At 43.6% G+C, this 24,769-nt stretch overlaps 1 protein-coding gene and 1 long non-coding RNA gene across 4 annotated transcripts in view; one reads left to right on the forward strand and one right to left on the reverse strand.

Moving 5' to 3' along the window:
• The window catches only part of LRGUK (leucine rich repeats and guanylate kinase domain containing), a 100,755-nt gene extending 99,976 nt beyond the window's left edge, over nt 1-779 (reverse strand). For both annotated transcript variants that reach the window (XM_072964441.1, XM_072964439.1), the window contains exon 1: nt 438-779. In XM_072964441.1, coding sequence (XP_072820542.1) covers nt 438-779 — 342 coding nt within the window. The remainder of the gene's footprint in view (nt 1-437) is intronic.
• On the forward strand, nt 477-20,563 carry LOC140697328 (uncharacterized). 2 transcript variants are annotated; one of them, XR_012074258.1, is made up of 4 exons: nt 477-596; nt 2,505-2,683; nt 15,681-15,795; nt 20,262-20,563. It is a non-coding gene; the product is annotated as an uncharacterized lncRNA (long non-coding RNA). The 2 variants fall into 2 exon arrangements; XR_012074257.1 differs by lacking the exon at nt 15,681-15,795.
• Nucleotides 20,564-24,769: the final 4,206 nt, after the last annotated feature.

The raw sequence follows: 24,769 nt of genomic DNA on the forward strand, positions 1-24,769 counted from the left end.
TCCCTAGAAGAAGCAGGGTGAAGGGACTAGAAGTTGGGGAGAGTGTTAGAATACTTCACAATCATGGGGAAAATGTGCAGGGGTGCAGAAGTAGCACTCTGCTCATTCTCAATACTGTCAATGCATAATTTTGAAAAAGTTAAAGCCGTAACTCCCACACAAATAAATAGATACTTTTTAGTAGCAACGCTATGTAACTTGACTCTTAAGAAATCAAACATGCTAACGAAAAATAAAGGACATACTTGGAGACATCTTAGGCAGAGGATGAGGAAATAGGACAACAGAAATGGGAAGGAGAGAGGGGGAGTCTCGGAGCAGTAAGAAAGAGGCGCTCCTGGAGGCGAGGAGCCCTAAGAAAGAGCTCAGCCATGGGCTGGTGAGGGGTCCGACTGCTAAAGAAGAAAGTGAGGGGATGGGGCGGGGGGGGGGCAGACCTCCAAATCCAGCATTTCTGACTCTGAGGATTCCTCGGATTCCACTTCACCCTCGCCCTCTCCCTCGCCTTCGCCCTCGTCCTCTTCCTCTTCCTCGCCCTGGTACTCCTCTCTGTCCACGTCTGACTCCTGATAGCGGTGAATGAGCTGCTGGAACAGGTAGGAGGAGGCTCTGCGGAAAGTATCTTTCGACCTCTGCCCCATGGGAAAAGGAGACCAGCAACACTGACGTTCCTTTTCTGAGTGCAACAGTTTCGACTGGGCTCCAATTCGTGAACTGCCCGAACCTCCCTGGAGAGAGGAGGGCTTTGGCAACTGGGGATCTCTCCCGGAGGTCGCCATCTTGTTTACCCGGTTGCCTAGGAGACTGACGCCCCACGAGGAGGTGCCGCAAGGGATTTTGGGGGCTGTAGTCTCCGTCCCTCCGCAAGTCCTCACTTGCGGCTTGAGCTGGTGTGGGCGCCCAACTTTCCTTTTCTTTTTGTCCTCCTGTTCTGGTGTTTTTCTCTTTGTAGTCCATTCAGTCTCTGGCTTTGTTTCTTTTTGTTTGTCTTTCTCGTCTTCACTTCTTTTCTGCACATCCTTTTGTGTCCAACTCTATTTTCTCTTGACCTCGAGGCCCCTCTTAGAGATTTTTCATCTCACCCTAAGATCACCAGAGAGTGTCCCATCTGGCTTCATTCAGGAGGGATCTTTCTGCCCAGTCGTACTTGTTAGTGTCAGGTGTCCCTAAAGCCGTCTGTCTGAAAGCTAGTAATCCTGAAATTTTACTCGCTGCAGTGCGGTGAGCACAAATGAAATAGAAGGCATGGCTCCTGTCCTTATTTAATTGCAGATAATACCAGACAACGATGACTGAGAGCTGGTTTGCAATTTACGTTTCTACCTCGAAATGATAAGCTGTGTCCTTGGGGAGAAAAACTGGCTGTGGTCTAACAGTCCAAATAGAGTTTTAAAAGAAACAAAAACAAAAACTGACATCAAATCTGAAAGCCTCTGTAAAGCTGTCAGCATCCCCTAAATAACTGTATTAGCCAATGACCTGCACTGCTAATTATTTTCATCTTGTTGCATGAGTTCTCTTCACACTTTTATAAAATACTCTTGCAAGATTACAAAGCATGATTTTATGCTAGTGTGATTTCATGCGACCCAAATCCCATAGCCTTGAGCTCCACAAAATAGACACTGTATAGAAAAGCAGAATGAAAGTTAACTATTATTGCCATAGTGATGACAAGAGAGATCCCTGCAGGGAAGTTGCCCTCATCCTGCTGGCCTTACAGGGCCTTTTCTCCATGCTTCAGTGATAGCACTTGCGAATACAAAATGATCCTGTCAATGGCTGTCAGGGGAGAAGGTGAAAAAATCCTTATGGACACCATCCATTGACTATTATCTTTGTCAGTGCTTGAGGGCCTGTGAGAACTGACATAAAGCCTTCAGAACTACCTTCCTTCTTTATCTTGCTCATCATAAATGTAAAGGCCATAATGAAAGTTTCTCTTTCGGCTAGGCTCATCTTACAGCTTGCTTGCTTCTTTTCCAGTGGGTAGAAACTCCTCCAAGGGGCTTTTCTCCACCCTTACCCCCAGAGGCCCTGGATCTAGCTGACTGACATAAGGACAAAGGGGACAGAAAGTATAAAAATGGAAACCCAGTGCATTTTTTGTTTTTTTTTTTCAATAACTTAATCAGCATTTCTAGCAAAGTGAGTTTTGGCAATGTCAGTCTGTTGAGAAAAGTGTTGTAAGGCAGAGTTAGTTAAGATCTGTCAAAGAGTAATTTTTCAGAAAGTTAAAATGATGATTATCATCCAAAAATAGAGGGAAACACATGTGGAAGGTTTTTGTTCTACTCATTAATTGATGAGGGAACCAGTAAGATGGTAACAGGGTATTTGCAGTCCATAAAGAAAAGACATTTTGAAGTAAGTTTGCTAAGTTAGAGATAAAACTGGTTAATGCCCTAAGGGACATTAAACTTTAGCCTTTGGAGTTATACATTTCTAAAGTTTTCCTCTCTTTTCACCTTCACATCTACTTACTGTCCATCCTCATTTTACAGATGAGGTAACTGAGGCCCAGAGAATTTAAATAACTGGCCCAAGGACAAGAAGTGGTGCTGAAGTCCAAACCTAGGATGACCAGCTCCACAGTCTACCTTCAACTAATGCTTCTGCAGGTGGAAAATGTGATGCAGGATCAAGGTACACAATAGGTCTCAGAAGAAAAACCACTTATCAGGTAATGTTCTTATGTATAAACAAAAGAATTCACTCAGAGAATAACCCTGTCATATCAGAATCATAGCATGTCAGAACTAGAAAGAATTTAAAAGCTCATCCCAACTCTCCCTTTTACAGAAGAAGAAACTGATCGTCCTCCAGGGACAATGACTTGCCCCCAAGCCTCTGAATTGTTAGCAGCCAAGAAGGAATTAAGAGTCCAGACCTCTCCTTGCTCAATCTTTGCTTTTGCTAGTTCACCAAAATGCCCCATATGCTGGAACTGTATGAGTAGAATCCCTTCTTTGGGATTCTGGGCATCAAAACAAAAGGCACTGTCTCTATAAAAGTTATTCTACTGGGTGGGGAAGACAGAATTTGGCAGAGGGAGAGGAGGTGAGGGGAGGGAGTATTTTGTCTAAACGTTTCCTATTAGCATAAGACATCGATAATTGCTTCCATTTATTCATTGCTTACTGGAAACCAGGCCTGTGCTACATGCTATAAACATATCTCAGTTATAATTATTTCAACTGCTCTCTGAAATAGGAATTGATATCCTCATTTTACAAAGGAGAAGAATGACACTCAAAAATGCTAAGCAAGTTGCCCGGTCACACAACTTGTATCCAAACCAAAATTCCAACTCAAGTCTTCCTGGATCCAAAGCCTCTGATCTTAACCATTAATACTCTGCTTTCTCCAGAAGTATGAATTAATTTCTCAGGAAGTAATTGTGAGGCACCAGGCCCTGGTGAGGTACTGAAAACTGGGGTATGTGTGGGGGGGGGGATGCTGGGGGCCAGGCAGGAAGACTCGAGGTTTCTGAAGCCAGGGAAGCACAGTGGGGTGGGCAGAGGCAGTGGGATATGCTAACCCAGGAGAGCAGGGTCTTCTGTGATAGCCCTGGATCCTTACCCACTTAGGTGAGAGGAAGAAGAAAGAGGAAGAGTGTCGCTGTGACACTCAAGAGTGCCTCTCTTGAGAGGATGTCTGGGATAGGCTATGGAAAGGGGGGAATCAAAGGGGTGAAGAGCTTAAGTTTAGAAGACGGTGCTAACTACCAGCTTTGGCTACTTGGTAGCTTTACCCTGGTACTATCATTGACCTTTACCCTGACTTTTCTGTGTAGAACAGGGGTCTCCCCATATCTGGAGCCAGCCTTTGGTATAAGACCTTACTTCATTGAGAATGGAAAGAAAAGGCAGGGAAGAACCGTCTGCTTCCTGTGTTTGGGGAGAGCATCTTCCCAGGCGTGTAGACCCTGGGCAAAGCAAAGAACCTATGCTCCATCCGGTTCATGTATATATACCCCCTCCCTAGTGTGCTGAGAGAGACAAACAGGTTAAACGGTGCTCAGGTATGTTGAGGTGGCAGCATCTTGAACTCATGGTGTTTTTGATAGAACACTTAAATTTTCACAGAATATCATGACATGGTGAGAGCAGATAGGCCATAGAAGGTGCCACCGATATACTAATAACAATGAAAATAGAACCGCAACTAATGTTTATGAGTAAGAACTATGTGCCGGACACCCTTATAAATACTTTACATATATTAACTCATTTTCTCCCTGCAAAGAGCCTACAGAGTAGAGATTAATATTATTATCCCCACATTGTAGATGAGGAAAGACAGGCATATAGGGGTCATGTAACCCACTCAACCCACTTTGTCACAAGTGGCAAAGCTAGAACTCAAATGGAGAGAGTCTGGTTTCCCAGCCCACATCCTTAATCAAAACACTGTACTCCACTCGATTGCTTTAGTAAAACTTCCTGGGGGATGTTATGAACTGAATTTCTGTGATCCCCAAAATTCATACGTTGAACTCTAATCCCCAACGTGATGGTAAGAGGAGGTGGGGCTCGAGGAAGTGATTGGGTCTTGAAGGTGGAACCCTCCTCAGTGGGGTAAGAAGAGGCCAGAGAGCTAGCTCCTCTTCCCGCCAGGTGAGGATACAAGGAGACGGTGGCTTCTGCAGCCTGGAAGGTTTTCACCAGAACCTGAACCTGGCACCCTGACCTTGGACTTCCAGCCTCTAGAACTGTGAGAAATGAAGTCTTGTTGTCTATAACCCAATCCAGCCCAAACTGACTATGACAGGGGAAGACCTTAAATCTGAAATAATTTGATGCATTAATATCATATTCTTTTATGTTTTGTTATTCCTTTCTATGAAGAAGGGATGATCATTCATAAAGAAGGAAGTTTATTATCTAATAGTAGTTCAGTGGGTCTATAGACATTAGGCACATAGTTACACAAATAACCATCTATTTCAATTGTCATAAAGGCTAAGAATGGAAAATCTAGGGGCCAATAGAACATCCCCTGGGGCCCTCCTGACTCAATATAGTGTATACGGAAGGGCCCTTCAAACTGTCAGACAGATACTTCGAGCCTCAGTAAAATTATCAAAAAAGTTGGGAAAAGACAGTACAATAAATGAGGGACTTCACTTGTTATTTCTGCAGAAATCAGCTGTCTTCAGACTATGGTGATAATAATTAATTGGGCTGGGAGGGCTGAATACAGTCTAGGCAAGATTTGACTGAGCTGAATAATATCTGTCCCAGACAAGTATCAAAGGCATTTTGCAGAGTGTCCTATAATAGATATCCTGTATCAGATACTGGTGTTGAGAGCAAAGATAAAAATTGCAGTCGAGGAAGAGATAGTCTTAAAAGCTCATAGACAAAGGCAGAAAAATCAAGCCAGTGAAGAATTGTTTGCAAAAGAATTGCAAGCATCAGGTCATGAATAAAATCTGAACAGAGGACTGGATAAGGATTACTGAGAATTTCTAGCTCAGATTTTCTTCACAGACAGAAAAGTAGGTTTCATCAGGGAAGTCACAACAACTTAAGATCAAAATGATTAAAATGTTAAAATGATGACCAGAAGGGACTGTGTGAAATCTTCTGGAAGAAGATAGGGGGACTTGAAGAAGTTATGCTAGGACATTCAGAAGAAGGTCAAAGGAGACCAGAAGGAATTCAGGAAGAAATCATCATAGGAGGGACAGAAAGGAAAAGGTGTTTGAGAGACATGAGGTTTAATAACCAGAGCATCCCAATGGCACTAAATAATAAAAACAGAAGGAAGAGCAAACAGAAGCCAGGCGAATGAGCTGTGCAAGAAATCCCACCATACCCATCCACTTCAAGAAGCACAATATACTTCACCTAGGTAAGAGCGAGTTTGGAACAGTGGTGCTTTGTGGGAAAGCAATCATGCAGGCTGTGATGTAAAGCACAGGAAACACCCAGGTCATTATTATCACCACCTGATTACACAACCTATGGAAGAGGGGTCTATTTCGGGTGCTGAGGATGTAAAAGTTCAAGTCTTGGCCTCTTTCATCAAGAAATTTGCTAAACAAGTTTATACTGTATAGCACAGGGAAACACAGCCAAGATCTTGCAGTAGCACATGGTGAAAAAGAGTATGAAAATGAATATATGCATATTCATGTATGACTGAAAAACTGTGCTGTACACCAGAAAATGGAGACAACATTGTAAACTGACTATAACTCAATTTTAAAAAAAGAAATTTGCATTATAGTTGTGGCAGCAGATGCACAGATTTTAAAAGGTGATTAAAATACACAGGAGAAGGTAAGTCCCACCTGACTGGTTTCTGGTTAAGGTTACAGGCCCTCAGGGAGGGACTGAGTTGGAGGCAACACAGATCATCCCCTTCCCTTTTCCACTGTTGGCAGACAGGACTCAGTCCTTGAGGCCAATAAAGCAGGGCCCCAGGCCGGTCCATGGGAGTTGTCAGTTGAGATCAAATCTGTGTCCCAAGACGGGGATGCTCTGAAGCTTCATAGATGAGGTAAGAGTTGAGCTAGGCCTTCAAGGAAGAACGAGACACGTGGGAGGAGGAGGTGGACAGTCCTGAAATGCAAAGTGGCATAAACAGAGGCAAAGAGGCTGGCCAGGATGTGTTTCAGGAAGGGTCTCTGAGAAGTCGTTGATAAAGAAATGAAACCTGCTCACAGGAAGCTGGGAAGAAGGGGGAGGGTGCTGCCTTCCTGGAAGAAAAGGGGCATGAGCGAAGAAGTGACCGAAATTGCCTCGTGTGTCAATATGTCTTAGCAGCATCCAGGGGATAAGACTTTAAAAAAGGGGGAGAAAAGATGCGCCTGGTGGCGGACTCTGACAGCCACAAGGGGAAGGCAGGAACCTTGTAATTCTTATAATGGACCAAGTCCATTTCCCACAGATGATGCTTTCCCATGAGATTAACAGGGGACTCTGTCAGTCTCTGATAATACTGTACATTTTAGACACTTTATACAATTTACGTCTACACCTTATGGCCAGACTTCTTAGTTACCTTTCTCCACCGAGGGTCCCTCCTTTCCTTGTAAAAAGTGCCCAGCACATAAATCAATGCTTTATAAACACGTATTAACTACGTAAACTTGGCTTTATACTGATTATACTGAATGCAGCTGCCCCTTCGCTCCTCCTGAGTGAAATCACATCTGGGCAGATGATGTCTGTCTCAGAACAAGAGTACCTGGACTCCGAAGCTGGCAAAGAAGTGAAAAGACACGAACCAGCATCCAAGGGTCTATCAGGACTTCTTTAGAGTCAGGCCTGGCTAACCCAAGCCAGTCCTCAGGTCTGCCTCCCAAGGTTACAGGGAGAGTTAAATGAGACGAGTGTGAAATTGGCCGACTCTGCGGTAGACTGCATATACGGCCACCAGTTCTTCTTATTCCTGTACACACACCTTGCAATGTGACTTTAGCCCCTCCCATCAAGAGGTGGAGTCCGCTTCTCCACTCCTTGAATCTGAGCTTGGCTATGTAATTCACTTTGGCCAGTAGAAGAGTAGCGGATGTGGCACCAGCAGTGACTTGAAAGCGCCTGGGCATTGGGATTCTGTGATCACCCAGTGAGGAAGCCAGGGCCAGCCTGCTGGGTAATGGGAAACAATGGCTTGGTTCTCTGGGGCCTTGGCTAGCTTCTCCCACTGCCTAGATCATCCAGCACCAGCCAGCCTGCCAACTGATCTAAGGTTCCTGAGGGAACCCAACAAAAACCAGATGAATAAAACCCCAGCAAAAACCAGACCACAAGAACTGCTCAGTCAACTCAAAAAATCATTAACTAAATAAATGGTTGTTTTAAGCCACTAAGACCTGGGATAGTTTGAAAGGCAGCAAAAGTTAACTTACGCAAATAGTGTCTGGATTGCCTGCAGTCTCACCCAACCGGTTGGTAACAGATTGAATTCAGAATCTTTATCTTCTGACTCAGATTCAAGGGATTATTTCCGTATCGGCCTTTGCTACTGTCAGTATTATCTTCCATCATAAACAAACCTTTGCTGCTCTAAAGGCCAAAAGAGAAGCTGCAAATCTTTCTAACAATGCGGGTACATTAGTCAGGGTTCTCCAGAGGAACAAAACCAATAGAATATATAATTACAATAAGGAATATATAAGGAATTGGTTCACATGAATACAGAGGCCAGAAGTCCCAAGGTTTGAAGCTGGTAAGCTGGAGACCCAGGAGAGCTGATGGTAGAAATTCCAGGTCAAGAGCAAGGAAGACAGATGTCCCAGCTCCACAGTCAGACAAGCAGAGTTCCCTCTTATTCAGTCTTTTTGTCCTGTTCAGGTCTTCCATTGACTGGAGGAGGCCCACACACATTAGGGAGGGCAATGTGCTTCACCCAGTCTACCGATTCACATGTTAATCTCAACCAGAAACACTCTCACAAATGAACCCAGAATGATATACCAAGTGTCTGGGCACCCCATGTCCCAATCAAGTTGACAGGTAAAATTAACCATCAGAGAAGGTAACACTTATGGGTGGTTTCTAAGTAAGGTACGGAGAGAAATTCCTTGGGAAACTGGAAAAGAATAAATTTCACATCTTACATACTATCATTTTATCAACCACCCTGTCCAGCCAAATGGGCCTCGTGGACGGTCTGCTTGACCATCCTCCTCCATTTCATGCCCCACTGTCACGCAAACCACAAAAAGAGTTATTAAGAAGTCTAGGATACACTTAGAAATAATAAGAACAACAATAATAAAAGAGTCCCAGCTGCAAGTCAAAAGCACTAGCAGACAAGAAGTGGCTTTGGAGTTCTTTTCCCTTCCAATGAAACATTGTATATTCAAAAGTAGAAAGAGGATGGTAAAGAGAAATCATACCTTGAGTCATGCCACAGGTCCTTTTAGTGAGACTTGGGATGCTGGCAACGTGCATTTCTGGAGAACAAAAATCAGTAACCGTCAGATGTATAGGAAAGAATCCTGACCTTTGGCATCTCACTGCCCTTACATACCCAGGTGAGCAAATTTGTTCTTGAATTATTTATGTGCTCTGTAAAGAGTCTTGCAGATACAAACAACTCTGAATATGCATAGTATTTTCATGATGAATAAATAGAGGCTTAGGGCATTTTTAAAGTTCATTAATTATTGAGGTTCCCTCAAGCAGCTCTCACTCTGTCACGTTTTGATTTTCATTCCTGACCAAGTCAAGTTACTCAAGAGTCCATCTTGACTGTGAATTCATTCAGAAAGTGATTTATGGCTTTTTATAAAATTCTGTTGCATAAAAATCTTGTTGGGAAATTTGATTTTAACTCTTTTGGTAATGAGTTGCTCTTCATACTATAGATTTTTTTAAAATTGTGGTAAAATACGCGTAACATAAAATTCACCATCATTTAACCATTTTAAGCATACAGTTTAGTAGCATTAAGTATATTCACGGTGCTGTGCAATCATCACTGTCATCCATTCCCAGAATTCTTTTCATTGTGCAAAATTTAAACTCTACATCCATCAGACAGTAACTCCCCACTCCTTACCTCAGCCCCTAGAAACTGCCATTCTATCTTCTGTCTCTGTGAATTTGCCTAGTCTAGGTATCTCAAATTCAGTAGACTCATACAGTCTATGTCTTTGTGTGACTGGTTTATTTTATTTTACATAGCATAATGTCCTGAAGGTTTATTCATGTTGTAAAGTGTCAAAGTTTTCTTCCTCTTTAAGGCTGAATCATAGTCCCTTGTAAGTATATACCACATTTTGCTTATCCCTTAATCTGTTAGGGGACACTTGGGTTGCTTCCACCTTTTGGCTACTGTGAATAATGCTGCTATGGACACGGGTGTGCAGAAACCCTGCATTTTATTCTTTTGGGTATATACCTAAATGTGAAATTGTTGGATCATATGATAATTCTATTTTAAACTTTTTAATAAACTGCCATACTGTTTTCTTTAGCGGCTGTATCATTTTACATTCCCACCAACAGTGCAGAAGGGTTGCAATTTCTCCCCATCCTCACCAAAACTTGTTATTTTCTGGGTTTTTTGTTTGTTGTTTTGTTTTATTTTTGATAGTAGCCATTCTAATTAGTGAGAAGTTGCATCTCCTTGTGGTTTTTGGTTTGCATTTCCCTAATGATTAGTGATGTTGAGCATCTTTTCACATGATTATTGGCCATTTGTATATTTTCTTTGGAGAAATATCTATTCAAGTCATTCGCCCATTTTTTTTTTTTTAACTGAAGTATAGTCAGCTTCCAATGTTGTGTTAATTTCTGGTATACAGCATAGTGATTCAGTTATTCACATATATATTCCTTTTCATATTCTTTTTCATTATAGGTCATTACAAGGTATTGATTATACTTCCCTGTGTTGTACAATAGGATCCTGTTGTTTATCAATTTTATACTTTGGCCATTTTTAAATCAGGTTGCTTTTCTGTTGTTGCGTTGCAGGAAGTCTGGATACTTATGTTTAATCAGCTGTATGATTTGCAAATATTTTCTCCCATTCCCAGGGTTGCATTTTCACTCTGTTGACAATATTCTTTGATGCACAACTTTAAATTGTGATTTAGTACAGTTTATCTATTTTTACTTTAGTTACCTGTACTTTCGGTGTCATATCTGAGAAATCACTATCAAATCCAATGTCACGAAGCTTTTCTATGTTTTCTCCCAAGAGTTTTATAGTTTTAGCTCTTTTGGTTTGGTCTTTGATCCATTTTGAGCTACTTTTTATATAGGGTATAAGGCAAGGGTCCAGCATCATTCTTTTGCATATGGACATCCAGTTTTCCCAGTAGCATTTGTTGAAAAGACACTACCACTTTTTAAAAAATGTTTTTGATTCTTGAAAGAAACCAAGATTGTCTCTTCAGGCAGAGAGCATTAATGTGATACAAGATGGGACCAACCATAGGGCAGGCATTACTCAGTACCTGACTAGTATCCATTTAATAATCTCTAAGACATAGACACTGGTTAGTCTTCACTTCTCCCTGCCCCTTCTGTTTCCTTCTAGTCTCTGGATTCCTGGAGGGCTGACTCCTGCAGACAGTATCCTGGCTCCCTTGCCACTTGTCTTTTGATCAGTTTTGGCCAATGGGAGGACAGGCAAGAGAATGGTCAGAGTTACTGTCAAAACTCCTGCAACTCTCTGTGACTATGGTTCTTGTCCGAAGGTCCCCTTCTATAGCTTCAACGAAGGCATTGTTTATATACATTCGGCCACGGAGACATGTTTAACCCAGGGATAGATTACATTAAGCAGTAATTTCTATCAGAGGCTAATGAGGGATGGCACAAATCTGGGACAAGTATTCTACTTTTTTTAATCTCGCTCCTTTAGCCATCTCTCAAAAGAGTTGCATCTTCCCTCATCTCATTTCTCTTCTATGAATTTGAACCTAACTAATGAGCAAACTCAATCCACACCCAACTGTGCCTCGGTTATCAAGCTAATCCGACTGTGTCCGGAAGGGACGTCTGCTAGCTAGCTGGACTTGAATTAGAGCATTCTGTAAACTACACCCAGAACTTTGTACCGTAGGGGTGAATTCTGCACACACATGTAGTCAGAATTACAGTACTTCCCTCACCTGTCATCCACCCTCACTGCTGATGCAGTTCTTAAGATGTTTCTGCACTTAAAATCTCCAACAACCTCTGGGCAGCAGCTATCAGAACTGCAGGTTTACACCTCAGCAGAGAATAATCAGATCAGTGCACTACTTGTGGGATATTTTGTGAACCCAGCATTTTCCAAGGATGACAGTCATCACAATTTACAAGGTTACATGTTAATTCTTAGTCCTTTGCCATCTCAGAAATTACCCTGTATGTTAAAATTTTACAGAAATAAATGGATTGGGATCATAGTTACGACTACAGATGGAGAGATCTTCTCATGCCCTATGGTTCATACTTATTCAAATAATGACTAGGAAGCTGGGAGAGAGGACTTTCGAGTTTGATTCGTATCTCCCCATCCAACGATTTCTCAAAGCAGCTGCCAAGTCTTCTTAGATAAATCCTAAACAATATTTTATATTTTCATTATGCTTGTTTCAAAAAAATGAAGGTAAAAAGACAACGTATTTTTCACCATGGCAATAAACCTGCGCAGGCAGAGAATTGGATGTCAGAATCTTTAGTAGCCGCCACATTATTTAGCTGATGAATTAACAGGAATTTGTGGAAGAGGAGGTAGGATTTAAAGTTAAAGCTGAATAACAATTAGGTTTTAGTGTCATTAAAATTCTGCTTTCAGCTGCTACTAATTTTCTTTTTGACCACAAAAGACATTAGTTTTTCCGAGTAAAGAGGAAAAAGATCTATCTTGTTTTACAACACAGCCCACTGAAGAGGCTGCCACAGTAGTAAGAGGCAGGCATTTGAATTGTGTAGACAGAAACAGATGAAGAGGACAGAGGAAGCTGGAGAAAGAAAAGAGTGAGCTGGGATGCCTGAGAATCTAGGAAGAGTGAACAAAATTCAGATTGGCAAGAGTAACACTTTCTAGTGGTAGGAAAACAGATGAGGGAGAGGAAGAAGAAAAACAGCATCTGGACCCCACCTCGACACAGGGGGTGGGGAACATGGGACACCAAGATGTCCACTGCTGAGAAAAAGATCAGGTGCTTTGAAAGGGAAGGTTGGGGATATTATGCAAGGCCAAAAACAAGTTCACTTAGCGCCACATGACAGTATGGTTATTAGTTTTAAGCCTTTAGCAAATTTTCATCATTGAGATACTAGTTGGTATTTGGAACTTACATGGGGTGAAGGACTTGGATTCACAGCATGGTTGTGCTTTACCACACTTCCTTCCCCTCCCCTAAAAAACTGCTGGTCTACTATTAGTGTCACCAGGACTATCCACCCACCTAATTCCTGATTAGCGATAATAAATATGGAAATGGAGTACACTGCATTGTTAAGCAGGACTATTTACGTATTGAGAGCAGAAGAGCATAAGCACCTTAATTATGTGACAGACTGTAGAACCGGAGCTGTCAAAGCTACAATCTGAGCTCAAATATTCAAATACGGAACCATATAAAGAGAGGAAACATTACAGCATGAGTACTGCATGGAAATCCCAAAACAGAGACCAGGCTACCACCACCAGACCTCAAGACTACTTAGAAATTGGACATTCTTCTTAAAGAAAGGCTGGTCAACACAGAGCTCCTGGAGAAAAGCAGCAAATCAAAGAGAGCTGATTCCATACATTCTGGGCCACGCCACCTGAAGAGAGGAATAAGAACTCCCTCTCAAGGAGCAACAGTTAAGAAGAGAGCTGCCAAGAGAGGCTGAGATAAGAAAGCAATGACTCAGCAAGAAGATGGCAGCCCCTTCAAAATGAAATGTGGGTCAGAGCCTCAGCCCTTCCTAGCCTTCCTAATGGCTCCTCTGAGGGCAGTTCTGTTAGCTTTGCAGTCATCCCCTAAAGACAAGAATGAACACCCCATGACCTCATCCCAGCCCTAAAAGGGGTCACCATTTAGTTAGCAAATGGCAACCTTTCTTTATAATTTACATACTAATCAGAATCTTCTATTCCTGGAATTTCTCTTAGGGAGACAAGATGAACAGGAAAAGGTGCCTATGCTAACCTTTGGTCTAGCAGGAGAAAGTGCACTAAGTATATATATGACTCATATAGATGGGTGGGTTTTGTAATACAATGTGAGAGATACCACGGAGCTATGGACCAAGAGCTGAGGGGGCTGTGGCTAACTGGGCCCTTTTTGAACTCAGGCATTCTCACTGTCTTGGGCTAGTGAACAATCACGGTGTCAAGTCCTAGTGAGGAGAGAAAGGACATGCCAGTGTGTTCCCTCTTGTTTGAGTCTGCTAATGTGCTAGACTGACTCTAGACACCCCTCTTTCTCTGTATTTATGAAAAGTACCTATTGTTCTTGCTTTCTCAGAAGACTACATGGAACTGTAAATTATTTCATATGTTTCCCTTGAAAGCAAATCTATGATGTCAACCCCCCAGCAAATTAGTAAGCAGCTGGTCCACCCAGTATCGCCACCATTTCTAACACAGATAAAAGGATTTCACAGTAAGGGCGCCTGGTATATGGCAGGCACTATGCTGGGTTCCTCACGTACTTTCTGATTCTTAATATTCACAACAGTAGGAATTATTATTCCCATTTTGCAAACCAGAAGACAGAGTTTAGGAGGTTAGCTGACTTGCCTAAGAGAACGTGTTGCCAGTAGACGGTACAGCAAAGAAATGTAAACAAAGTTTTTTTGACCCCAAAGTCAAAACTGAACTATAATCGAGTACCACTGAAATCACTTAGAGGAAAAAAGCCGAGGTTTCATTAGCTTAACAAGTGGAATTAAAAACTGATGCCCGGGCTGAAAGCATTCCTTGCTATTTGCAGAGCTAGTGTCTGTTACCTCCAACCTCCACTCCTCCCCTCCTTCCTAACAGAACTTCAACCTCCTCCAGGATCCCTGCTTTCCAGCAGCCAGGAGCTGCTTGCAGGAGACTGGCCCCATCCAGCGGCAGCCCCTGCTGAGGGCCTTGATCGATTTCAGGCAGGCAGAGTGTCCTGTTCCTTGCTGGTGAATGGCTTAGGATGAGCACATGGCACTTGTCTGGCCAATGTATGTCTTCACTGGAGGGGCTTCTGGGTTTTTTGTTTTTTTTTAATGGTTCAGAGGCAGACATGGTCTCTTTTTATATGGACTGGTGACACTCCCACATAAGGCTCTTGGAACTGTGTTAGCATATGTAGTGGGGTAGGTATGGGGTCAGAGGGAGCCTGGGTTTCCTAAAATAGCCACCCTCTGCCCAAGCCAAGGACTACCTTGCTTTCACTATTTCCCTTGATGAAGGAATCACTCTTCAACGTGTCCCAGGGTTGCGTGATCTATTTCTCTTTTCTTTTCTTTTGGTAGAATCTGGGGCAGTTAATCACTTCACATTCATTCCTCTTTTGTAATATAGAGACCTTTACTCTGTGAAATGCAGAGCAATTTCACAGAAGCCATAGGAAACTTCTCTCCCACTTTTTTTTTTTTAAATAAGGTCAAACAGGTATCTGTCAACAAAGGGCAGTCGATTGGCGCTCCGGCTCTTTAATGTTATGATGAGACAATGCCACTCTCTGATTTCTCTGGCTCTTCAGTGGTCACCAGACCGCACCCCGCGTGCCCCTCTTCTCCCAGTTCAGTCCCCTCTCAGCATCCTCCTCCCACTTCTCTCTCTCAAATTCAAATGAATTTTTCAGTATTCTCTGTGTTCTTTATACTCCCAACCTTTTCACGTTGCAACTTCATGCTCACAGGGCACCCCAGATTTTTATCCTTCAATTCAGTTCAACAAAGGCTTATGGAGGGCCTACCATGTGCAAAGCACTGTGACAAACACAGTGCAAGATACAAGCCTGAGTGAAGTTCCTGCCCTCAGGTAGCTTATACTCCAGTAAAATACCTCAAAAAATTTAAAATATTAATTCTACGTTGAAATGGTAATATTTTGGACATATTGGGTTAAATAAAGTATTTTATTAACATTAATTTCACCTGTTTCTTTTTACCTTTTTAAATGTGACTGCTAGGAATCATTTAAGTACTTGTGGTTCATTGCTGTGTATTGCTTTGATATGATTTCAAATCCACTCATTCATGACAAAGACCAAAAAAAAAATGTTTTTTTTTTGGAAGTTTGGTTACAAGAATGAAGTAAGCTGTGTCAGAATGTCATCATCTCTTCCATTCGTGTTGATAAGCACTCGGAGCTTGATTGATAAACCCACTAACATATCAAGAAACAAATAAGGTGAGAGGACATTTAGATTATAATACCCAGAGTCTGTGAGACTATCCCAGAGTTTCCATCTGAGCAAGGAGACTCTCTGCTGACCTAAACGGCTCTCCAAATACCCAAGGGGCATTAGCTCCGATGGTCGTCAAGGTGATTTGTTTTATTGGCAGTGCCAAACCTTGCAGATGCTCCTTGAAGATCACCTCGCCCACCAACACCGGCCCGTTGCTCCCTCGCAATGTGCACCAGTCACAGGGACTTTGGCTTTTGCGCGGGCAGGGGGACGTCAGCTCTCGGTTGGTCAAGCCAACCCTCTGGAGTACCAACTCGTATAAAGGTTCCCCTGGAACTAAAGTTGGACTTTATTCCCTTCATCTCCTCTTGCCTGGAACAACAGCGTCATTACCCTGGACTGGAGTGTCATTACGTGGACTGGAGCATGTTGTTTCTTTACTGGCCTATTAAGAGACATTACCTTGTATGTTATTCTCTTGTGAAAGTATTTTAATTCCTGCAGCAAACCTGTGTTAAGTAAAATATTGATGAGAGCAGTCTCAGTCTCTGAGCATGACAGGCGCCTAAAACAAAACACTCACGTTGTATTTTTACTGATGAGGCCATAAGCTAAGTGTAGTTTTGGTGACACATCACCATGAGAGCTCTTATCCACGTTTACTTGACTTAGTAAGGTTTGATGATGAGATCATACGAGCTTTGTTCCCTTTTTTCTGGCTCCCTAAATACTTAAGCAGAGAAGAGGTATGGTCAGGTGTGAATTCAGTATATTATTCTACTACCTTTCGCCGTGGAACGTGAAGGGTTTTCTGACTCTGCTTTAAAGAAAGTACATTCTCCTTCTGGTGCTAAAAGCAACCAAGGTCTTCTTCCCAGATGCTGCTTCTTTCGTCTCTTTCCCCGATGCACCTATTAAGAATAGTTCGATGACCAGAGCTTCCTCCATCAGGCAGCTCAGTGCTCACCAACTGATTAACTCTTCAAGGAGAGCTGAGCTGCTCTCCGCTGGCTTTGCTTTCTCACTGCTTTGGTGGTTCTACTTCTGCTTCTGCTAAGGCCTGAAGAGCAAAACGGGGCAATCACCCTCAGGGCTGCAGGACCTGAGGCTTGAGTTCATGATTTTGTTTTTCCAGCTGGGAAGGACCTTCCTTGACAAACAGCTATTCATTTCATTATTTTGCCTTTGAACAGAGAAGGATAACTTTGCTAAAAGCAAAGTCTTTTACTGGCTAAATCTTTCCTTTGTTAATAGTACTTGAAAGAAAAACAACCCGTATTTGAATAGATTAGCACCACCTTTAAATGGATTTCCAGTGGATTTTTTCCCCATATTTCACTTGACTTCTTGTATAGTGGAACTTTTTCAGCTGGCTTCAAAATTTCAGTTCTGTCGTCTAGGTGAATGATGTCACATTTTCTTCCATGTTCAACTGCCTGCTGGACTCCTCTGCTTGGGGCCCCCACAGACACCCCAAAGTCAGTGTGTACAAAGGAACCCCTCAATCTTGCCCCCCTTCATGGGGAGGAGTTCCTCACTGAATGGGTAAATGGCACTGTTACCAAACTCAGATTTGGCTTCTCACTGCTGGAAAGCCAATATTTGAGAAACAAGTGCTGGTAGGAACAGAAAGTTTGCTTTATTCAGGAGGCCAGCAACCCAGGGAGAAGGTAGACTTGTATCCAAAAACCAACTCCAAAGATTCTGTTCAACCATGAAAGCTTTTAAAGGGGAGGCGGGGGCTCGGGGAGGAGGCAGAGGCTTCCTAACCTTCCACTGTGTGCAGACTTTCTTTTGATTGGTTGGTGGTAAGGCAACAGGGCGTCGTTCCAGGAATACTGTGCTTGGCCTGAAGTTACCATCTTCTGCCTGGGTGGGGCCCTGGGTTCCTGCAGAAGAACTCTAAGGTGTTTTGTTGTATATATTCCTTGAGGAGGAACCAGGACCCTGCCCCAAGGCTGCACTAATGTTTCTTGACTGCTCCTCCTTAGTTTCTGCATTTCCTCCCTTCCCTGATTAGCAACTGTTTGAATCTGCCCTTTGGAGCTCAGGGAAGGTCAAGGAGGCTAAGTAAAGCCAATGTCCTACAAAGAAGAAGGGGGGTATACAGAAGAATTTGTACCCAGGAGGGCCCCACAGGGTCCTGCTCTGTTTCAGCTCTACCATTCTCCCAGTCACCAGGCTCAAAATGCTAACAATATTATGGTCCATTCCTCTCTCTCCCGTCCTCTCCACTCTTGACCTTTAGCCAGGTGAACACAGACTTTCATCTCTCATCTGCATCCCCTCTTCTCTGTTCTGCTTCCATTTGCCTGTTTCTGTCCTTGGCTTCTTTCTCAGATGACTGTCGCGGCTTCTGACCTAGGCTGCTGCTTACCTCTCACTTCCCTAAGGAGGTGTGTCCAAGTTCATTCTCCTGCGGAGGCTCTGATCTAGTCACGTCCCAGCACACAGCCCGGTTCCCCATGACCTGTAGACCAAAGTCAGGCATCTTAAATCACTTCCTGCCAAAGTAGATGTAAATAAAGAGAAATATAACATAACCGAGAAGCAAACTCCCCAGATAAGAAATTTCCTGGCATTCAAAGCTCTCTATGCCCGACCCCAGTATAACTTCCCTCGGCTCCTCTTCCGTTCTTGGTTCCAGTAGAACTGAACTATAGAATGCTCCTGAGATCCAAGCACATTTGTAACTCAGTGAGCATGTGTTCCTTCTACACCAGAGGGTCTCTTCTCCCGTGTAGAAAAATATAGTCCTACAAGTCTTGCTGGTTTGCCAGGTAGGGCTGCTGTCACAAAGCAGCACAAACTGGGTGGCTTACAACAGCAGAAACTTACTGTCCCACAGTTCTGGAGGCCGGTCCAAAATCAAGGTGTCAGCAGGGCCACGTTACCTCTGAAGGCACTAGGAAGGGTTTTGCTCCAGGCCTCTCTCCTAGCTTCTGGTTAGTCCCTTGGCTTGTGGTAGCATAATTCCAGTTTTCATATGGCATCTCCGCACGTGTCTGTGTGGCTTCAAATTTCCCCCCTTTTAAGGATGAGGGGCTCATCTTACTCCAGTGTGACCTCAGCCTGACTATTCACATCTACAGTGACCCTATTTCCAAATGAAGCTGCTGCATTCTGTAGTACTGGCGATTAGGACTTCATCACATGAATTTGAGGTGATACAATTCAGCTCATACCACCATCCTTACAGCCAAATTCAAATGTCACCTCCTTATGGAAACATCCGGGGCAGACTCTCCTTACTCCAAGCTTGACAATCTCTGTCCCTCCTTGACGCCCTCTGGCCTAAGGAACTCCTAGAACTTCTCTGCGCTTTATGACACAAGTACTGGCTTTGCAACTGGTTCAGGCGTGGCAGTGGGTGCCGAGCTGTGTTTTGATGAGAATGATAACCCTGCTTGTAGGCGCTCTAATTCCCATGTCCATCTCTCATCTCCCTTGGAAGATGGAGGAGAAGCATCCACGCTTCAAAGGGGGCTCTCCTTGGCCCTGGGAACCTGCCATGTGTGGTGAGGTGGCGTCCCGGCGGCAACTCCCTGCCATGACAGTGGGTCCCAGAACCAGTGCTGACTTCTGAAGACAGTTCTGAGGACTCCCTCACTCCCAACTGCTCCAGGCTGTACTTCCCATCGCTCCCTCAGAAAACTGAGATTGCGCTGAGCCATGCCCACCCGCCAGCAGCTCGTCCAGCCACAGCAGATAATCTGCTATTTAAGATGCAGATCTTGGTTTCTCTCCACAGCCTGCCCAGCCACACTTTCCATTTTTGATTAGGAGATAGCGCCCTGTGTGCAAGAACCGGGTCGGGTCACACCATTTAATAAAGCTGTCATGACTGATGGGAGCATGACACACAAAAGGGAACAGGAGTCACACGGCTGCATTCTTCGCGGCATGAAATCCTGCAGCTTCTACTGGGGTAGGGACCTTTTTGATGTCACGGGGTGAGGGACTAAGTCATAATTATGTAGATCTAAATTACCTTCCAGCAAACCCACTGGTGCTTCTTCATTAACGTCGCAGCAGGCTTTAATTCCAGCCTAAGACTGATCACCCTTCAGCTGCCCGACATCCAGCCTACAGAATATGTTTGGAATTAAGCAGGGACTTTGGCTGAGAAGAACACCAGGTGCCATTTCTCTCCTTTTGTCTCAGACCTGATTTTGATTAAGTGAGCGTCCTCCTCTCCCGTTAGTACTGGGGATGCGTGTTTGCCGAGCTCTGCACCTTTTACTTCACTGCCCAAAGCTCACAGCACTGATACCTGAGAACCCAGGAGTTATTAGGACCCTGGATATCACTGATGATCAGAGTTTTCATCAGAAGGCAGTACAACTCCAGGTCCGATTTCTTTCAGAACTGTTTATGACTAAGGTGGCCAACTGACATGATCATGAACATTTTCTAGGCCAATGTCAGGCTCAGAATCAGAGCTGTACCACCTTTGTGTCTTTTTCAGGGCCAATGAAATAACCAGGAGAAGAGGCTTAGGGATACGGAGGATCTGCGAGGAACTCGGATATCTCCATTCCACACCAGGTCGTGGAGGCTGATCCCTGGTCACAGTGCAGGAGGCCCTAAGACTGGCTAGTTGATCCTTCTTTTGGGTCACCTGGAAGCTTGTTTCGGCAAGGACAGTCTATGAGCCAAAACCACCTCCTCCATCTTCCATTAGGGTGAACCAAGGAGTCTGCCTCCTAAAGTTAGCAACATAAAATAGCCTTGTTTTAAGAGACTTCAATGACACAACATTGTAAGATGATTATAACTCAATAAAAAATGTTTAAAAAAAATAAAGAGACTTCAAGGTGGTCCCTGAAGCAACAGACAAAGAGATCTTCTTTTCTCCACTAAAGAGGGAGCTCAGCTTTCATACTCATCTTAGGGGATCGGCTACAGATCCGTTAAGGTATTAACACCTTAAGATGATAGAGGTAATTTTTTTTCCACCTGTAACAGGGAATATCCTTCAGTTTACTTAAACTGAGTAATGTTTAGCCCTAAGAAATGCATACAGGAGATGACAGAGCTGGGAGGAACGTTCTGGGCCAGAAGATCCTCCAACCAGAATTAGCTGGTGGGCTTAAAGAAGGAACACACTGGCAGGCCCCGCTCGAGGCCTACAGAGTCCGCATCTCCCGTGGCTGGGAGCTGGATCTTCTTCTCCTCTAAGCTTCTGTTGGGCTTCATTTTGATTGCAACAATTCTCCTAATTCTCCTACGTGGTTTCTGGTCTCCGTTTTTTATTTTTATCTTTGTTTGTTCATGTGTGTGTATCATAGTTCCAGACTTTTTCAAACTCTTTCTGGAAAACAGATGGCAGTGGTAGTGGTGGGTGCTAAATTGTAAGTAAAATTAAAAACAGAGGTCACTCACAAAAATCATCTGCCCATAGAGAAAGAAACCACATTCATCATCTATGATAAATGACCATCTATTTTTCCTTGAAAACTTTAAGTGACAAGCAGCTCACTATTTTAAAATGTGACCTATTTCAGTGCAGGCTGCTCTCACTATAGAAAGTTCTTCCTTGTTTTAAAACAAGATTAGTTTCCTGGTAACATTTCTCTAGTGATCTTAATTCTTTTCCTTTTTTAACTAAATCTTTATTTTTTTATTTTATTTTTTGGGGGTGAGGGGGAAGTAATTAAGTTTTTATTTCTTTATTTTAATGGCGGTACTAGGGATTGAACCCAGGACCTTGTGCATGCTAAGCATGCGCTCTACCACTGAGCTATACCCTCCTCCCTTAACGATCTTCTTTCCTTTGATTATTTTAGAGGGTTTTTCCTCTCAGCATCTATTACTTATTACTGCTGCGTAACAGGAGAGCTGGCTTCGCGGCTCACTGAAGCCAGACAGCCGTGGTTTGTGCCACACTTAGGTGTTAGGGTGATATTACAGGGGATCTTTTTGGTTTGCTATAATAAGCCTAATTTTCCACGGGGAAAGAGGCTGAGAGATTTTCGTTTTGCAATATACTTACTGAGAGAAACTGGCCCACACCACTGAGGGGCAGAAGGAGTGTAGCTGGAATACCCCTGCCAGACCTCGACCTCCTGCCAATCCTTAACTAGGGAGTACGACAGATTAAGATGGATGCAAACTCTTTGCTAGCCTTCCTTTAGAGACTTGGAATCTACTACTGGCCTACTTGACCTTCAGGGTACGGCCAAAGTGGATGGTATGCTAGTTTCAAGGCCAGCTATGAAACATTCTGCCTTGGTCTCTCGGCACCCTGAATCATCAGGCAGTAAGTCTAATTACCCTGTTGGAGAGACCATGTAGGAGACTGAGACTACGTGGGGAGGGAAGGGGGCTCGGCTGAGCCCAGACTTAGAGCCATTCCTGCCAAGGTGTCAGGCATCTGAGTAAAGCCATCTTGAAAGGTCTAGACTAGACCAGTTGCCCTGGTCTAGTCTAGAGCCACCCCTTGGTTGATGCCATGTGGACAGAATTGTTCAGCTAATCTCTGCCCAAATTCTGGATCCACAGAATCACAAGATACAGTAAGTATTTTAAGCTACTAGGTTGGGTTAGTTTGTTCACAGAAACGTGACTGGAAGGTGAGCCAGTGCCCTCCTGTGAGTGCCTCTGACATAAGCAAGGGACTAGAGTTAGAATCTAACTTTTCTGCAGCAGCATCTAGACGGGGCCCCCACAGAACCCCCTAGGGTGCCAGGACTAAGAGGCCTGCCCTGTGCATCACTGGGTGGGCTCCTAGTTGCCTACCTGGCAAGCACGGTAGCCATACTGAAGTAGGGTCCTCCTGGTGGGTAGCAGATCTTGTGCTTATGTCCAGCAAATAAATAACTAAAAGGGAAATTGCTGTGTTATGAATATGTCCATTTCTAAGCTTTTTGATGCATACTGGCAAACTGTATTCCAGAAAGATCCTAGAAATTTCTAGTTCCTCCCACAGTGCCCCCTGCCCTGTCAGTGACACTGGGATTACCAACTGTGACAGTAACTGTGATCTTACCAGGAGTGTCACCCAGCTAGAAACCTGGGAACCTTCCTTTGCTCCTTTGCCACTTCCTCTTACTCACCCGCTCCCAGCCAAGCAGTGATCATGTCCTGCCAATTCTATTCCTTCTTCACCTATTGGTGCACTCTAAAAATATTTCTTGATCATCTACTATGTGCTAGAGATTATTCTACGTAATGGAGATACAGAAAACAAAAGATACAAAAATCCCTGCCCTCACAGAATATATCTTTCACTTGGGGAAAACAAAAAGAAACAAATTAACAGTGAAATTATATAAGATGTCAGAAGGTGATAAATACTACAGAGAAAAGTTAAGCAGAGAAAGGAGATAGGGTGTGGGGGAGGGGCTGCTGTTTTAAATAGGTAGTCAAGGAAGGATGCACTTAGGAGGTGAAATTCAAGCAGAGCCTTGAGCAAGGTGAGGGAGAAATTACGCTTTTAAATAGCTACTGAACTGGGGGGAGGGAGTAGCTCAAGTAGTAGGGCACATGCTTAGCATGCAGGAGGTCCTGGGTTCAATCCCCAGCACCTCCTCTAAAAATAAACAAACTCAATTACCACCCAACCCCAAAATAAAATAAGTGATTTAATAGTTCACCATTAAGTCAGTTCTCAAGTCCCTTCTGAGTCACCCACAGGCTGGATGGAAGATGTAAAAAAATGAAAAAATCTACTGAACCTATCTCCAACTGCACTGCCATCATCCATCATCCTCGTTCAAGCCACCACCGTCTTCCTCCTGGACCATCACTTGTCTCTCTGCCATCCATCCACCTTCTAATTCATCATCTACCATCCTCCCACAGTGATATTTCTCATGTCAAAACCTGATCCCACTCTGTTACTTACAATCCCTTAGTGGTTACCCCATACTCCTCAAGATAAACACTAAAAACTCATCTCCTACGAGTCCCCAAGTCCATCTCCAACCTTGTGTCCCTTAAGTCCCCCAGAGAACCATAGCTACTTTTTGTTCATTCCATAAAGCAGGGCCTTGAACTTCTAAAAATCTTCTTAAACTTCTCTTTTCTCATTCCACAAAGAAAATATTGGGGTTTTATTTTTGTGGTTGGTTCCTTTTTATCTGGGTTTGAGATGCATTTTAGAGCACCTGGCTCCCTTTAAAAGAGCCATTCATTCAGAAAGGGTAGGTTTGAGGACAGGATGAAACTCTCGAATCAGTAAGGTAAAAGCTAATCATGCAAATGAGGGACGTTTGTAGCTTAACTAAGTCAGGGTCTGCAGTGATACATTATTAATAAGCTATGGGCTGGTGGTGTGGCCCTGGATATTAATAGGATAAGCTAGATGGACTCTAAATCTTGGTATAATAAGGGTACCAAGATCTGTACCCTTGGACAGGGAGCCAGTCTGCACCAGCAGCAGGGTCAGGTTGGGGGCTCTATGTACTAGTTCATAGTGTCTCTGAGCCAGGCTTCCTGATTGTGAGTGGAGTGGGGCACTTAGTGGGTCGGAGAAGCACTGTATCACTGGGGCTGAGCCCAGCCTTATTTCCAGTGGGCCTAGTTAGTATCCTTGTGGCTTGGAGGCAGGTTGGGACTACAGCCTGGGTCCTGCCTTGCAAATTCAACTTGTAGGTCCCAAGGTTGTATTGGTCGCTCAGTGTAAAGCTGTGTCCACAACTAGAAAGACGACCAGTCGGTAGATGTCCTATTGTGGGGATTAGAGATTGACACTAACACAGCATCTGAAGGGCGGGATATTAATGAGGGGTAGGATAGCCCAATCAGGTGGCTCCCTGAGAAACGCTGTCCCCAAAGACCAGATTCGGGGGCATCCTTCCAAAACCTGTTTCTCCAGAGGTGGCTGTGGTAAACTTTTAAAGTATTGCCACTTAAATCTGAAGAGTACCAGAGATTGGTTAATTACCATGAAGGGGTAAAAATCAGTAAAGTCAGTACTTGACAGCTATTGAACAGCATTTTGATCCCTGATCTCTCATAATTACAGAGAAT

Source organism: Vicugna pacos, chromosome 7 (genome assembly GCF_048564905.1).
Source record: "Vicugna pacos chromosome 7, VicPac4, whole genome shotgun sequence".
Taxonomy (NCBI): domain Eukaryota; kingdom Metazoa; phylum Chordata; class Mammalia; order Artiodactyla; family Camelidae; genus Vicugna; species Vicugna pacos.